Source organism: Anas platyrhynchos, chromosome 4, assembly GCF_047663525.1.
Source record: "Anas platyrhynchos isolate ZD024472 breed Pekin duck chromosome 4, IASCAAS_PekinDuck_T2T, whole genome shotgun sequence".
Taxonomy (NCBI): Eukaryota; Metazoa; Chordata; class Aves; order Anseriformes; family Anatidae; genus Anas; species Anas platyrhynchos.
In genome coordinates, this window is record NC_092590.1 from 33,370,001 (window position 1) to 33,386,318 (window position 16,318).

General features: G+C 34.6%; 1 protein-coding gene across 9 annotated transcripts in view; it reads right to left on the reverse strand.

Annotated features, from left to right (window-relative positions):
- GRIA2 (glutamate ionotropic receptor AMPA type subunit 2) overlaps positions 1-16,318 on the reverse strand; it is a 90,391-nt gene that overhangs the window by 4,209 nt on the left and 69,864 nt on the right. For 5 of the 9 annotated variants that reach the window (XM_027456596.3, XM_027456593.3, XM_027456594.3 and 2 more), the window contains exons 12-13: positions 14,655-14,853; positions 1-186 (exon numbers count right to left, since the gene is read on the reverse strand). The exon at positions 1-186 is cut by the window's left edge and continues 62 nt beyond it. In XM_027456596.3, coding sequence (XP_027312397.1) covers positions 1-186; positions 14,655-14,853 — 385 coding nt within the window. The other 4 variants (XM_038178388.2, XM_038178386.2, XM_038178389.2 and 1 more) reach the window with 4 other exon arrangements.

The window sequence follows — 16,318 nt, forward strand, 5'->3', positions numbered from 1 at the left end:
TTTCATGGTATCACAGGGTTTCCTTTGTTCGATGTACTCATTCATGGTTGACTCCAGCAAGTAGGCATATTTTCCTTTGGACTTCCGTACTCGAGCTACCCCTTCTGCTGTAGTCCTCACAAACACAGATGGTTCTGCACTTTTCATATAGGTCCACATTTTATCAAACACTGCAATTTTAGATCTCTGTGGAGACAATATGAAGCCTAATTAACTAATCTTTACGTAGACAGTGGAAGCATATGTGGGAAAATAGGATTATGTCATTTTTAGGCAAGTTTATTTACCAAATGCTGAAATATTGCAGCAGCTAAATTCTCTTTTACTATTAGCATTATGCTGTCATTGTATATATGTATATATATTTCTTATACATAAAGTTTTGAAGCAAACAGTATTACTTCCATTTTATTAGAGGTGAGCCAGATTGAAAGATAAGAAATATATTCCAACTTCAGTAAAATATAAATCAGAAGCTCCCACTCAAACAAGATGATAATTTATTTATTTATTTATTTTTACTATTTTTTTCAGCTCTCTGGAGCTATTTGTTATGCAATGAGAGGTGAGCTGAAATGTGTCAGTGGCACTACAAAACTTCAGATTGCTCCACAGAGGAAACTAACATTGCTGTGAAACCTGAAGGGAATGTTAATAGTGAGGCACCTGTTTCAAGGTTGCTCTTACTTGTAATACTGAACATGCCTCACAAACTCAGCTTGGCAAGCCACATTTTTCTTTCAGAAAGACCATGATCTAAAGTACATTTCCCTCACTTTAACCAATTGGTAGTTATAACTATAATTGGCAGTTATAACTACCAAGTGATAGTTATTGCTTAACCTGAAAAAAATAGAAAAACAACATTTGCTATCTAGATGTCACCAAAAATGAAGTACTGTTATTAATGAAAAAGCAGATAGAAAGGGCACTTCAAGTTCTTTTAAAAATATGACAGGTTATGGTCAGTAACATTAATCATGTAAGCACTATATGAAGCTGGATTCCTCATATCGTCACATACTATACAATTCTAACGAAGAAGAAAGCATATGTATATATAATCTCCTCCCATTTAAGCTGAGCAGAAAACCTAAGTGTGCAAGAATTTCACATTCCACGTTAGTCTGATCAAGATATCTGTAGAACTAACAGGGGAGTTGACAATCAACCCTAAATTACTTTCTTAAAGAGACAACCTAACTCCATTTATGAAGTAGACAATAAAAATAAGCTACTGTAAAATGTAATACTATACGGCCTGTAACTCAGCTATTATTATCTTTCCACTTTGCTATAGAAAACCAAAGACCATGTTTTGTAGTCATCCTGTAAGACTTTATTATTGTATGTGTAAATTCACCAAATTTCTACTATAATAAAATGTATGAGAAACAATTCTCCAACAAAGATACAAAGAACACTTCAAAACAGCAATTCTACTATGAATCTATCTTTAACCACACCACTTAAAAATAAATGAATGAAGTATAAAGGCATAAGAAATGCCTTTACCATCTTCCAAAGCTTCACTGTTCTCATGAAGAACAAGAAGCATCATTTTCCTAGACTTACCCTTATTTTTCTGTCCAGAAATTTTGACTAGGAAGATTCTGAGGCTCAGGTTTCTCTCTAGTCTCCATACGTCTGTTATTTAAAGTCCTGGTAGTGCTATGAGCCACTGAAGGTTTTCTAACATCAAAATATTCCAACTATTACCAACCAGAATCTACATGTCTATCAGCACAGCTGAAAGTTCTCTTGATCTGTTGATAAGATCTGTTGATCTACACATACTCAGTATACCCATTAATATCAAAAGGGTTGGATACACTCAGCATGACTAGAATGATTGAGAAACATAACTCTGTGCTGAAGGCACAGTGGATTTCTTGTATTCTTAGAACATCTGTCATGTTGTGTATGCATTGTTCTTGTTCCATCCAAGACGATACTAAAATTTATGATTCTAAAAACTAAGGAAATCCCTAAAACAAACAAAACAAACAAACAAACAAACAAAGAAAAAGCAAACCACTGACTTTAACAAGCCAGTTCACAATGTAAACTATATCACTACTTACTATAAGTGAGCAGTAAAAAATCTAATTTTACACTTTTCTCTCCCTTACCTGACTTACCTGATACATAGCTGGATAGATGGATAGTGCCTCTCAGACAGTAAGCAGCATTCCACACCTGAGAATTCCATCTGAAGATCCATGTCAGTTAGACTATTTAATGTCTGGGCAACTCCATCAACATTACCGCTTTATAAAGGAAGTGTAAACCCTAAATGTGTGTATAGCAAAGTTGGTGGCTTTCTATCATCTGTTCCCTGTATTCACTTCACTGAAAGCAAAGCTAAAAGTGTTTGCCTCTGCATGATACTCAATATTCTCCTTCCTTAACACACTCAGGCTTGGAATGAGAAGTCCATAACCTCATATGAAGGAGCATAATCTTCCCTGAGTTTTCATTCCCTCCACCTACCCTCTAATTGAACGCAGATACTCCATCCCTTTCCAATCACCGTTAACATTCATTTGGCAACACACATCCAACTTCCTACACAGGATTTACAACTACAAACTAAGCAAGGGACATCTAGCTTCCAGCAGTGATATAAAAACAATTACAGTGATATTTAATGTTCATAACTTGCTCTATAAAGGGGGAAACTAAAAGCTAGACTAATTTTGAATTGTCTTAAAGGGTTCAGTTCAAACCAAAGCAGACAAAATGCTTCCAAGTAGCTGTCACCACAACTCTCATTACAAGGCATTTAAATCCCATGTTGTAGAATAGAAAAGGTTATGGTGATACTTAAAACATTGTTTTCTTATTGAAATAACATTCAAATACTAAATAAACAAATATACTTCATTTAAGTTAGGCTACTGTCATGAATGGCTTCTAAAATTGACTTAACTGCCTTTGCTTCCTTAACTATGTTGCCTCCTGGTTTATTAAAATGATCGTTCACAGGTGTATATGTGTATGTTATAGATGTCTAGCAAAGTCTATTCAGCTTTCATCATTCAGCCTCAACAAAATGCAGCACCCCATTTCCTACTGTCACTTGACTGAGATCTGATTGCAACAGGTAGATGGAAAGGATGAGGGGAGTCGCATTACAGACCGAGGGGCTGGTGCTGGATATCTGAATAGGAAAACGCATAAATAACAGGTTTCTCAAATGGTCAAGTGCTAAGAAGAAACCTCCCACTAGATGGCTCACAGGTTCCTTGCCGTATCATTGAAGGTAAATATACTTGATCCAGCCACCACAGAAATAAAAATCAGTAATGGAAAACATCACCAGAAAATAAAACTCAGGATTTGCCGTGACTGCAGTCTTCTGCAGCCATGGACACTGAAAAGAAACATTATGATGGAATTCACACAGCTGATAGTCTTAATCCATACCTAGTCCTTGAACTTGTCTTGACTTATTAAAAATAAATAAATAAATAAATAAGAAAAAAAATAAATGACATACAACTTAAGGAATACTTGACATCTAAGGTTTTTGGTCTGATTGCTACACAGAATACTTAATAGCAAGACTTTGTTTTCAGCACTTTATTTCCTTCACATTTTTTTTCCTTCCCAGAAGCTGTATTTTATGTGAAAAGGCAGAATTAAAGGATGTAGAAAAGGACAGCATTCAAGATTTTGCCTAGCATTCCGTGCATATATATGCATGTATTCAAAAGGTCAACGTTATCTGCTTGATAAACAAAAGTATGCATGCTTATCCTGTGCACATATCCCGATTCAAAAACATTTTGAAATAGTATCATGCTTACTTAAATTTGGCCCATGTTATAATTCCTATAAAATTTATCTTCATCTCTTTAAACTGCACTTGGAAAAGCACACCATCATCAGTAACAGTGGACTACACAACATGGAAACTGAATTCTTGTGAATGTAGGGTGCCCTATGTGCAAGTCAGGCTTTTGTATTTTTCTTATATACTTTTTTTTTTTTTTCTGGCATCAAAGAAAAAGGAAGAACAGCAATACTCCATTAAAAAACAAAGGCACGTAAACTCTCCCACCCCCACACTTTTTTACCATGCTATCCAAACAATGAAACCAGTGCAGATGACTTTATTATTTTACTACAAGAATATTGAAATAATATGCACTGTTCTTAATTAATGTGATTCGTTGCTATTGCTACGTCTCTCCAGTGTGTATATGAAATGTTAAAAGCTAATAGCACCTTTGTTATTACAATCATTACCAATGTGTAAGCACACAACCCTAATATTCACAATGAACACTTTCTGCATTATTTACCATTTCTGTGAAAATACAAAATACCTAAGAAGTTACACGTTTTTTTTTCTTATAATGTTACCACTGCATGTCATGACTATGAAAATTACTATTACGAAGTACACATCCCATTTACATATAATACATAAAACACCGCCTCCATTAGGAAACTCATTGGAAAATTAAGTTATGGAAAGCTTTATCAAGTTAATCATGTATTTTATGGGTCATCAGATATCTTTTTCAGTTTGTCATTCAAAGACCTACTATTCTTAAAATGGGATGTTGTAATTAGTACGTCATTGCCAGAAATAGCTCCTCAGACTACCAATGCTCTGCTAGGTGATGATCTTGTACTGCAAGAGCAAAACTTTAATTCTCAAATATGGTCTGTGTAAATACCCTGTTGACCTTCCACACTGAAGGACAGGAATCAATATTATCACTGACTACAACATGTAACAACAAATGAATCTTGCTAATTTAAAGAGAAAATCAATTCATACTCCCACAACTCCCCCCCTCCCCCCCCCCCCAAAAAAAAAAGTCACAACTGTTTTTCAGCCTTTTTAATTAATATTACTAAGTATTTTAGAATGCATAACTATTTATACTGGGTGGCTACTGAGAGTAAATAAAAAAACAAATAGAATGAAAGTCTACATTTTGTAATATACTAATAATTTTATTCTTTATTGGTAAAATTAATGTGATCTTCTTTAGATGCAGTTTTACAAGCTTTCCAGTTTCCCTAAACTAATTGAGCTACTTAAAGTATCTTTAATACGTATACTCCTATTAAAAGAATTGTAAACCATTATAAGAATGTATTCCTCAAAAGCCTACTTATAATAATTTGTACCAAGAATCCACGTATGAGACGGCAGTATATGAACATGGAAGACAAAGGCCTTATGTCATCATCATATTCATGTGATTTAAAGAATTAATTGTTCAAGGAGGCTTGTCTAACAAGGTATGTTAGTATTAAAGTTTCAAGAGCATTTAATCGCTGTTAAAATACTTGCTGAAAGGACTTCTCTGAGATTTTTTATTAAAGTAAATTCAGTTTCAGTGGAATCTAAATTCCTCCCCATCATTCAACACTTTCATAAAGTCGAAGACTATTTAAATTTCATTTCATTAAAAACTCAGATAAATGTCATGCAAACTAATTTCTATGATGACACCGAAATCAATGTGTTGTTCTTTGAAGTGTTGGTCACAGGGAAAATCTCCTGTCCACTCCAAGAGCTAAGCCTAAAAGCACAGCCATCATACTGCAGCATACATTGCAGTATCTACTACTACAGCTTTCTTACATGACTGTACTACAATTGCAAATTTTAAGTAGGATCTTGATTTGAGTGGGGAAACTGGACAACATAAAGGAAACAGTACATAGTTTAAACTGCAGAAAAATCAAAAAGCATCAGATTTTCCAGCCTCACGAGTGAAAGCAGTTGGAGAAAGGAAAGTATCTGCCATGTGGTGGGAAGACAAAGAAAGACAAAGAAAAATCTAGGTATAGAAACACAATCTAAATGCATAACTAAGCTATTTTTATGTAATGGAAGAATAATAAGTCATGCAAATGAGGGTACAGAAATCATCAAAATGATTTAGATGCAAAACAAAAAACTTATTGCACCTATATGGGGGTGGTGGTGGTGGAAATAAGCTAAATTCCAAAACACAGAAGCACTTTCTTAAGAAACAGCAGATTTTATAGTAAACTGCAGATGTCATTACGGAAGCCTAGAATCAAATATACTATACTTCAGAAGAACGAAAAACCATTTAAAGCAACTGCAGCTCTTTCAGTTTGAAGTACAGCACGCCGTGCACAGTTTCAGATCACATTTCATAATGAAAACATTTGAAGATAGAAATAACCTGTATCTGTAAGAAAATAAATTGGGTTGATCAAAATGTATTAAGCCAGATAATGAGAAATTATTTGTTACATATGAGTAGTGAAAAATTCTGAGTGCTTCGGTGATAGAAATGAAATTAAACTTTCCAATTCAAAAGCATGGTCCAGCACTTTGGGACCAATAAGAAAATCTGCAATAAAAAGAAAGCCTTTCACTTGTGTAAAAACAACACAAAAAGGAAGGTAAATCACCATGTTTCAGCAAAATGATTACCAGCAAACAGTTTGATACAACTGGGGGAAAGTCATTTCCAGAACAGACAGGGGAATATTAGTGCCTTTGTGCAAAACATTGCTGAGATCTCAGCTGGCATACAATGTACAGTTCTGTTCACCCACATTCAGGAGCAGTTACTTTGAACTAAAATATACACACAGAAGAGTTATGAGATGAACAGGCAAATATCTGGCTTGCAAATCAAGAGTTGTTTTAGTTGATGGAACTGAAAGCTGAGAGGAAAGAAAAAACAAAACAAAACAAAACAAAACAACAACAAAAAAAAAACAACAAAAAAACACATACTTGCTCTGTACTAATGCATCAGGAAACTAAACACTAGGAAGAAAAAATATTTAAAAATATATATATAATTAAATGAATTATTAATGTACTATAACATGACAGGATGTAAAAACACTCACGCGGGAAAATAAAAGAATGTTTCTAACCATCACAGGAGTAATATTATGAAATTATCTGCTCTTAGGAACAGCACAAGTGAAACAAAATTTAATATTTATTTTAATGAGTATATCAAGTTATAAAATAAATTACACACCACTGGAGAATCTTCAAACTGCACTGCTGTAAATTCATTGTACCCAGCAAAAAATTATCTTGTGCAGAGCACAGCCTGGTTAGAACATCTAAAAAAACTTGATGAAAACTTGAAAGAGAAGATCAAGGACTAATATATTCCTTTCATCAGACACAATTTGTTCTTATCAACAGGAAAGGGAAATTATACTATACAAGAATGCATTTTCTTTGTAATAAATATTATGAAATAATAATTTGAAAATAAGCTGAGTAATACACAAAACAAAGTTTCTGAAGCACTACAGTATTTTGGTCAACAGGCTTGCTGAGCTGGATGCAGCAGGATGTGGGGTAATGTGGACAAAGAAATAATTTTTCCTAGATAATAATAAAGTAAGATGCCTGGAGGAGAAAAAAAAAAAAAAAAAAGAAAGAAAAAAAAAAGGAAGTGTTCATTAGTTTATTCTTTATTTTCAAGTGAGTTTCTGGAATGGCCTAAATTAATTCTTTTGTGTGTTGCACAGATTTAAGGACTCTGAAAACCAAGAAAACAACTGAAAATGAACCTCTTGAACCCTCTATACCTCAAAGAAAGTACAACCATTTTTTCACTAATATACTTTTGGATGTAAATGAAAGTCTGTCCATCATCTCAGTACTTCAGTGAAGGGCCTTTTTCTTCTGTCAAACCAATAAAAAACAAACCAATATTCTCTAATTGTATCTCCTTCAAGGATTCATGACATGTCAGTTCTATAGTCTCTGCCTTTTCATGTAGAGATTACAGTTGATGACAGAAGTTACATATGATTTCACAACTCAGATTCTTTAGTCTCCATCACCTCTTGAACGCTTCTATGGAGCCAGTCAAAATTTAACAGTGAAATATGTTCTGTGTAATTCTTCTGTATCTCAAACAATAAAAAAGGAAGTTGAAGTATGATTCATAATTGTAAACCTCTATTTTCACTTAAAAAAAAAGTCTATTATTTTCTCCCTGATTTTAGAGTTTTCTTGTGTATTTTTAGAAGCTTGAATAATATCTTGAGTCTAAAGACAGATCGAGGTTCACAGACTGCCATATGCTTTTCGTCTTTTTTAATAACTTTTTGTAACACAATTATCAACTTCAAAAGTTAAAGAACTATTTCAAAGTACTCATAAATCTAGAAGCACTAGACTGTGTTGAAGATCTTCAGAAAAGACAAGAATACTAATCTTCAGGCCAATTTTCTTTGCCTCCCAAAAGACAACACTTTTTCATAAGAAATGACTCAAGGGAAGAATGTCAGCTCTTCTAATGTTTTCTTCTGGCCTTTCACTATGAAAAGGACTTCTTTATAAAACAGTATAGATTATTATACTTCCATCATTTTTTCCATGACTAACTTTCCATTCCAGAGCTCTTGCCTCCTGCTTACTCTGCTCAGTGAAAGCTAAGTAACAATTCTTTCTAATGGAGCAATTCTGCTTGCTTTTCATTTGACAAAGGAACAATTCTTAAGGGCTACCAAAACAGAACAAAAGAGATTGGTCTGTCCATCTCACACTGTTGGTTTGAACATACATAAATATAAAAAGTTTTTAAATAAAACTATTGTAGGCAGAGAGAAAGTAAATTAGTCTCATATTGCTCTGCACATCACTTCTTCTTTTTGAGATGCCTTCTGACCTCACAGACTATTTCCAATTCATCCTTTAAAGTGATAGTGGTAGAATGACTGATTTCATTTTTTACCAGTTTTATACATATTTTTGATGAACGATGGGCAAGCAGCAAAAAGATGACTGAAGTTTAAAAGGAATTAGCTTTGTGCCATTTTTGTTTCCTTTTGGTATTCATTTTCAATAAGCTTCCAAGCACACAGAAATCATGGAAATGTTCTGCTGAATGTTAAGCTTGCATACTTACACAGCTGTACTTCGTTTCTTTCTTCCACTGCTGTAGTCCATACAAATTCAGCATGAAACACTTAGGAAGTTAACACACACACACATTGCCTTAAAATTAATTTCTGCAGTGTTAGGTGTGCAGCAGTCTGTCTTCTTGGGTTAGTGACTTTTTTCCCCTCTCATCATGTCAAGTTCAATCATGTATCTTGGTTAATACAGACATGAACTGCCTTTACAGCAGCTGCTCAGAAATCACCGAAGGTAAAAATACTTGGTGATTGTAGATAATGTCAATAGTACATACCAGAGAGATGAAATTCCACTGACCCACCATTTTGCGCTCCATCAAGTAGTATCTTCTGTCTGACAACTGTAGAGATGATGCACGTGTACACAACCAACTGAAATGATCCTTGGATCTTTCAAGCCATGCTTTGCAGTCCTGTTCATGTTGTAACCATTACAATCCACCTCTGATTTGAGAAAAACATGTACTTCTGGAAAAGCACAGCCACACACAATTTCTTCAGTGTTTTGCCTGTTACTTCAGGCTGTAGACCCAGGAGAAAATGCAACCACAATGAACTACATATCTTTATTTAGGTTTTCAGTTGCACTAAGAACTGTAAAAGTACTATTTGCAAGACAGAGCCACTAGTAAATAGCAGAAGTGACAAATATCCCTCCTCAGTAAAAGAACTCTGAAGACTTGGATTGTACTTGCAGTCCTGCTAGTAGCAACTGTTCTAGCATTTACAAATATAGAAAGAGTTAAGAGACCTAACTCTCAGATCTCTAACTGATCTGCCATTGAAGAAAATTTGTGCCTATAACATTATTATTATAAAGTAATATTTTCCTGCTGATTTTTACTGTCATTACCACCCACCCCCACACATCCTTTTTTTTTTTCCCCCCCTCCTTTTAATACTCCTAAAACCATTACTTCTGTGTGGTATTTTCTACACAGGATGTACAAAGCTTCTGTTTCTTGTCTTAAAGCAGCAGCAAGAACACTGGACTACAATTCCTGTTCATCCCTTTTTATCAGTTTTGATTCTTGATTCAGTGCCAACTGATGCTCTCCAACTAGTGTATGGTTATTAACTGTAAAGTTAGTCAGTATGTACCTCAAAAAACATAAAGTGTCAAGGCAATACAAATGTCTTTGGTCATGAGTGCCAAGGCTATTATCTCTGAGTCAAATGATATGGACTAGCTTATATGCATACTACCATACTGTCTGTAGGTTGTGGTGACCCACTATTTCCTCCACCCATGTTTTTCTAACCTACACCTGGATTACTCTGTTCACCCCACATTGTAGCCGCTGGTACCAGACATGTCCACTGCAGACATGAACCAACATGTATTTAATGTAGGTGACTAGAATCCTGACACAAAAAAGCTAATGTGACAACCCTGACTTGCCCAGGCTAATGTAACATCTCAAAAAGTTTATGTTATTTAAGCATTCACAGAAGCTGAACAAAGATTTGAACTCAACTCTTTCACTTACATCATATACATATATTCAGTTATTCAAAACAGGAGTTTTCAGCTAAGTTTAAACATTTAGATTATTGCCAAGAACTCCTGTTTGGAAAATAAGAAAAAAATATATCCTTGTGGTGAATCATTCCATCTTAAAAACAGCAGGTAACACAAATGAAGCCCTTTACTCTTCAGAAATACCTTCTTCACAGAGAAGAACAGAAAAATACCATGGTCTAGAACAATAACTTCCACCAAATCAGAATTGGATAAAATAAATTCATTTTCTCTTTCTCTCTGTAGGAAGAAGTCATGACGGAGGAATAGGGAAGAACAATCACTAAATGCCCGCAACACATTTTAAAGAAGACAGAATATTGTTTGGATTCATCTAACATCAAATACTTCTCCAACAAATCACTCATGATTCATTCAGAAAATAAAAATGCTTGCCAATGAAACTCTGAAAGTCAGAACAACAAATGTATTCATAGATATTGTAATCATTCTGTAGATATTCCAGGAAAAAAAAAAAAAAAAAAGTTGAAGACAATGTCGGCAATTATTTCTTCTTTTCTTTTAGCAGCTGCTGAATTTCACCTTACACACCTGACAACAGGTAGCAGATAGCAGGCTACTGTTATCCAGTGACAGATCTTCCTTTCTCATTTCTGGCATACTTCACACTACTCATCTAACCCACCTGCTGCAAGGCATATATGCACACTGCCTTTAGCTGCTCACAAAATTGAGCTGAGGTGCTGCCCTGTGTGATATTCAAGTTTTTATCTTTCCATAAAATTTGTCTGTGAACATGGAAAGCAACCCAAAACGGTGTGTTTTTTCTGTACTGCTTCACATCCATGGGTACTGGATTCTGTCCAATCTTCATCAAAAATTGAAAATCTCTGAAGAGAGTCAGAGTGAATTAAAATGAACAACTCCTGTGTAGTAAGCATCTCTGCATAGCTCATGTAACCTCCTTTATATTTGAGTTAACTTGAATTTAAAGTCAACATGTAGTTACATGTTGTTCCATCTGCAAGTACTTGTAACAATTTTGGGTGCATAAAAACCAAAGTCAAATGCATAACCTTCAGAAAACTGAGCAAGCAATTTTAAAGAATGTTTTCTTCTCCTTTCAGTATTTTAAATTGTTCTTGTTAAGCAAATCATTAAAACAGGTAACTAATTCACATTAAGAAAACTATAATATTCAAAGGTATCAATGGTTAAATGTTTTTTCTACAGTAATAGCTTCATCATTAACCATTGTAACTATTTTCCTCATCAGCTCACATATTTCAGTGGGACTCCAGCATGTCAGAGGTGCCCTGATACAGAAAAAAATAACAAAACACCACCACCACCAACAACAAAACCCACTGTGGCCTCATGTTCACATAAAGTAACTCTTGTGCCTGCATTTACTGACTCAAAATTTTTCAAGCTAGAAATCAGGCATAGATGTTTATTTGTTCTCCAAAATGACACTTAGTTCACAATTAAACTTACTAAACAGCAAACCCTGATGAGGAAAGCATTATAAGGCAGTGCTAGGCACACTGACACTCTCTTCTCTTTGTCTTCCTACTTTCTCATTGATAGTAATGCTAGTAAGGTGTCACCTCTTCAGCTCTATTCTTAAGAGACGACAATAATAACCAATCTTCTTTCTCTCTGCCCTTCTATATATATCATCACATGCAACATCATCTTGCCAACCTATTGGTCCCACTGGCTGAAAAAGAAAGTGGTTTAATGCTAGCAAGAATCAAATAAAAGGTGGTACCTTTTTAATGTTTTCTTATGGTATCACAAAAGAATCAGAAGCGTTTTCTCCTGCTCAGACTGAAAAGCAGATCACATTGTTGAAGAGCCAGAAACCTAAGTTCTTCCTTGAATACAAAGTACCAGACAATTAATCTTCCTCATCTTGATTCTCCTTCTTCTTCCCAAATCCACCTTTACCAAAACAGCTCAGTTGTCTGGCATTAAACGTGCTTCTTCAAAACCTCTCAAGTTTTGAATGTGCTGTTTACTTTAGCATTAAACTACATAATTCATGAACTCCTCTACTTACCCAGTTGCCCAATGGAAGGATCTCTTGTTCACTTGTGTGAATTACTGTCACAAAACATGTTTTTGCAAGGCAAGGCAAATTCTATTTACTGTTCTTACAGTATACAATAACCTCTACTTTTATGCTGAGAAATGAGGGCTCTATTAGTGATGATTTAGATACAATATACATTCCACCGAAAACAAACTTGAAAAGAATATCAACTCTTGAAGAGAAAGCAGACTAACTGGAGAAACAAAGCAAACAAACATTTAATTTGTGACAGACAGTCCATTTAGCTTGGTGCTAGAAAAATGCTCATTTCCAGCTGTTCAAAGAATTTGAGTCCTAATTTCAGGTCACATCCACTCCAATCCATTTACTGCAGAGAAATACTGTGAGTGAAATTTTAGTCTTGTCTGTGCTAGAGACTGCTTTCACATCACCTTTAGCAGACAGTTTGATTCTTGAAACCTGAGTTTTAGGTCTCCTAGAAAGAATTTATGACAAATTTTATTTCTTGAAAAATAGCTGTGCAAGCTTAAGTAATTTAGAGCAAACAGTAGATAGAACCATTGGTCTAAGCAGTGGCATTACACATAGTACATCGAATTGTTTGTGATAGAAATTGCTGAGAAGGAATTTTCAGAGGTCATTATAACCTTGTTTGTGCAGAGCAAAAGCTAACTGAACAAAAGGTGAAGAACACGTCCTCACAAAGCCTTCACTTATTTTTACAAAAGTAAGTTTTTTATGCTCAGGTAACCACTGGAAACACTATTTGTGTTAAAGTGTAATTAGGAAGATGCACATGAGTTTAAACCTTCTAATTCTTCTAAGTAAGCATCTCAACCAACATTAACAAATTAGTAGAACAAAAACTACGTACCACTCTATACACATTTTTTTTTTAAAACGAAAACAACAAAAAGAGCCTGAAACTCTCTAAAGAGAAACTAATCAAAATAACTGATCTACTGTTAATTCACATTCAGTCCCCAGTATAGCCACAATCTAAAAACTTTATGCTCTCAAAAACAGAAAAATATTTGTGTGCTTCTCAACACTTAGCACCAAAACCCAAACTTCATTTTTACTAGCTTACACACCCGACATTAGTTTCAGTTCAGAACAGCAGAAATGCAATCAGCACCATGTCTTCTTACAGGACTCACTAAAATCAGAAAAAAATGCTTGTCCAGAGTTGAAACAAGTACGGTTCCTATTTGGTATGCTACCAGTCAAGTGTCACAAAGCCTAGTGAAAACCACAATCCAACAGTTACTACTCTATACAGTACACAAGAAAAAAAAAAATGTGAGAAACTATTTCACTTTGCTTCCATGGCAAACTCTATTTGAAATGTAAATATAGTATTTCCACCTGTTTTAAAATACATGTTGTTTAAGCCTAACACTCTTACCATCCACAGAAAAATTAATTAAAAAAACAAAACAAAACAAAAAAGTTCTTCATACTTGTAGCACTTCAGACCCACTTCCATTTTAGAGTGCACAGACACTGCAAATAAGTCACAGTGCTTTTCTCAGCAGCCTTAAGTGTCTGCTCTGATGGATTTCACCATGGTAGCTGGTATCTTAAGGGCAGCTTGAAACTCACACATTGGCAGTCTTAAATTTTAAAAACTGAAACACACTGAAGTAGAAGGTAAGGACTGACAGACTTCCAAACACATAACTGTAATGCAAATACAATAACTGTTTTCAAAAGCAGGAGTGGATTTACCACAGCTGCCAACAGGATTGTAACCCATTCCTCATTAGTAAGTTTGAAAAATCATGTGAAATACTAAAGCATGATTGTGCACCTTCCCATGTTCCTATATACTGCATGACTATCTAAAATATAGCACAACTATCAGTCTTGTTTAAAATTGTTAACTACTGTCTTACAGCCTAGATGAATGATGTCAACTCCATTCTATGATCAGATCTTGTTTTTTTTCTTTACAGTGGAATATTTTGTAGGTAATTCCTTGCAGTCACTTTTACTTTGCATTGTTTATAACATGGCCCTTATATTTATATATAGATAATAACATGCTATTGTAATGAGTAAACTAATACACATATATCTGCAAGTTAGGCTGCACATATCATATTTTTATAGCAACCTTTTAACAAAGCCCAGGGAGAAAACATTTAAAGAGTGGAGACCTAGTCACAACAAAACAGAAATCTAAAAAGTAGAAATTCTTACCCTAAAAAACTCTTTAGTGGAGCCAGAATCTAATGTTCCATAAGCAATTTCAGTTTGCTTGGAAAGATCCTCTGCACTTTCAATGGGTGACACCATCCTCTCAACCGTCAGGAAGGCAGCTAAGTTAGCCGTGTAGGATGAGATTATGATGAGGGTAAAGAACCACCACACACCTCCAACAATGCGCCCAGACAGGGATCTAATAACAAGTATGAAATGGATTTGTAAGGTGAAATGAAAGTCCTAAAAAGGAACACATGTTATCAGTTTTATGCAAATGATGCATTATACTATAGGGAGGCATTTCAAGCTATCTTATAGTGCAGATCTGCATACTAATCAGATGGGAAATCAATGCATACTCCATCCACTACATCTGGATTTTTGCCGAAATCAGGACTCCAGCATTTACTTTAGGGAGAATTTAGTGATCCAGTTCTTCAGTGTCCTGAACTCTGAAATTAAACCGCTCATCTCAGTGTGCTATATTAACACATTAGCTTGTTATTCTCGCTAATGTGAATTTATGTGACACGAAGAGAATAATACAAAAATAGTGAAACAGAGCTTTCAGATAAATCATTATGTACTTAAAAATTTAGTCTCTTTAGCTTTCTTGTTTTCATACAAATTGTCTTGTTTTCAGACAAAGACTGATTTTCACAAAACAATGTCTTATGCTGCTGTGGACAACCTATACTGAGAAATAAATAGCATTATTTGCAATAAAAACTGGCCCAGGGAATATCCATAAACTAAAAAGTGCACACGACTTTTGAAATATACAAGCATTTAACAAACTGACGACTGGACATGAAACAAGCAAACTGATAATAAAGAAAAATGGTAAAGAAAGTATATTTTTATATAATATGATGTTTCTAACTGCAGCAGGTGGGCTCTTATGGATCTTTGTTTTGCATCTCCTGCTCAAGAAGAAAGAAGAGAAGAGAACTCAAGAAATATATAAAACAGTATATAACTAGAGAAATTCACTGATTGTCAATACTGGAAAGCTGATAGAATTATTCATACTGCCATCTTTGTCAAACTTACCATTTTTGAATCATCTTTTAAAGTTTGAATTACTCACTACTTTGTTTCCAAACAAGACATTATAGGAAGGAGTACATAATCTTTGGAGAGGTACTTAAGTATTTGGCAGAACTGTACATGTAGTTAAAAGTCTAGCATTGCAGTAGCTTAGGTATGTACTGATGTGTCTCCTCTACCTATCAAGTAAACAAATCAAAAATCATTTACCCAGCTTACAGTATTGTGAATGAGATGTCAGAGTTCTTCTGATACTATACATACAAGAAGATATAGAGTATAGGTCTAATTATCTATATGCATTTTAAAAGTATGCTTTAATTTTAAACACAGTAGTTGTGTAAAGCTGATTTATTGAACTGGGAACAAAAGTAAATGGAACCAATTCTGGACAAGTCATTTTCACTAACTGTCATTGTAAAATATTTCTGTGGTAATTCAGACATGAAAAGATTTATTCCATGTCACTATAGACTCAGTAAGTCACTCCACTACATGAAAATCAAGTTAGATGTGGGTCCAGAATATGTTATTAAAGAGGACTATAGAAAAGACATTATTTCAAGTGCTTTCTAGATTGTAATGTGTTCTGTAAACATGTTTTCTGTCAC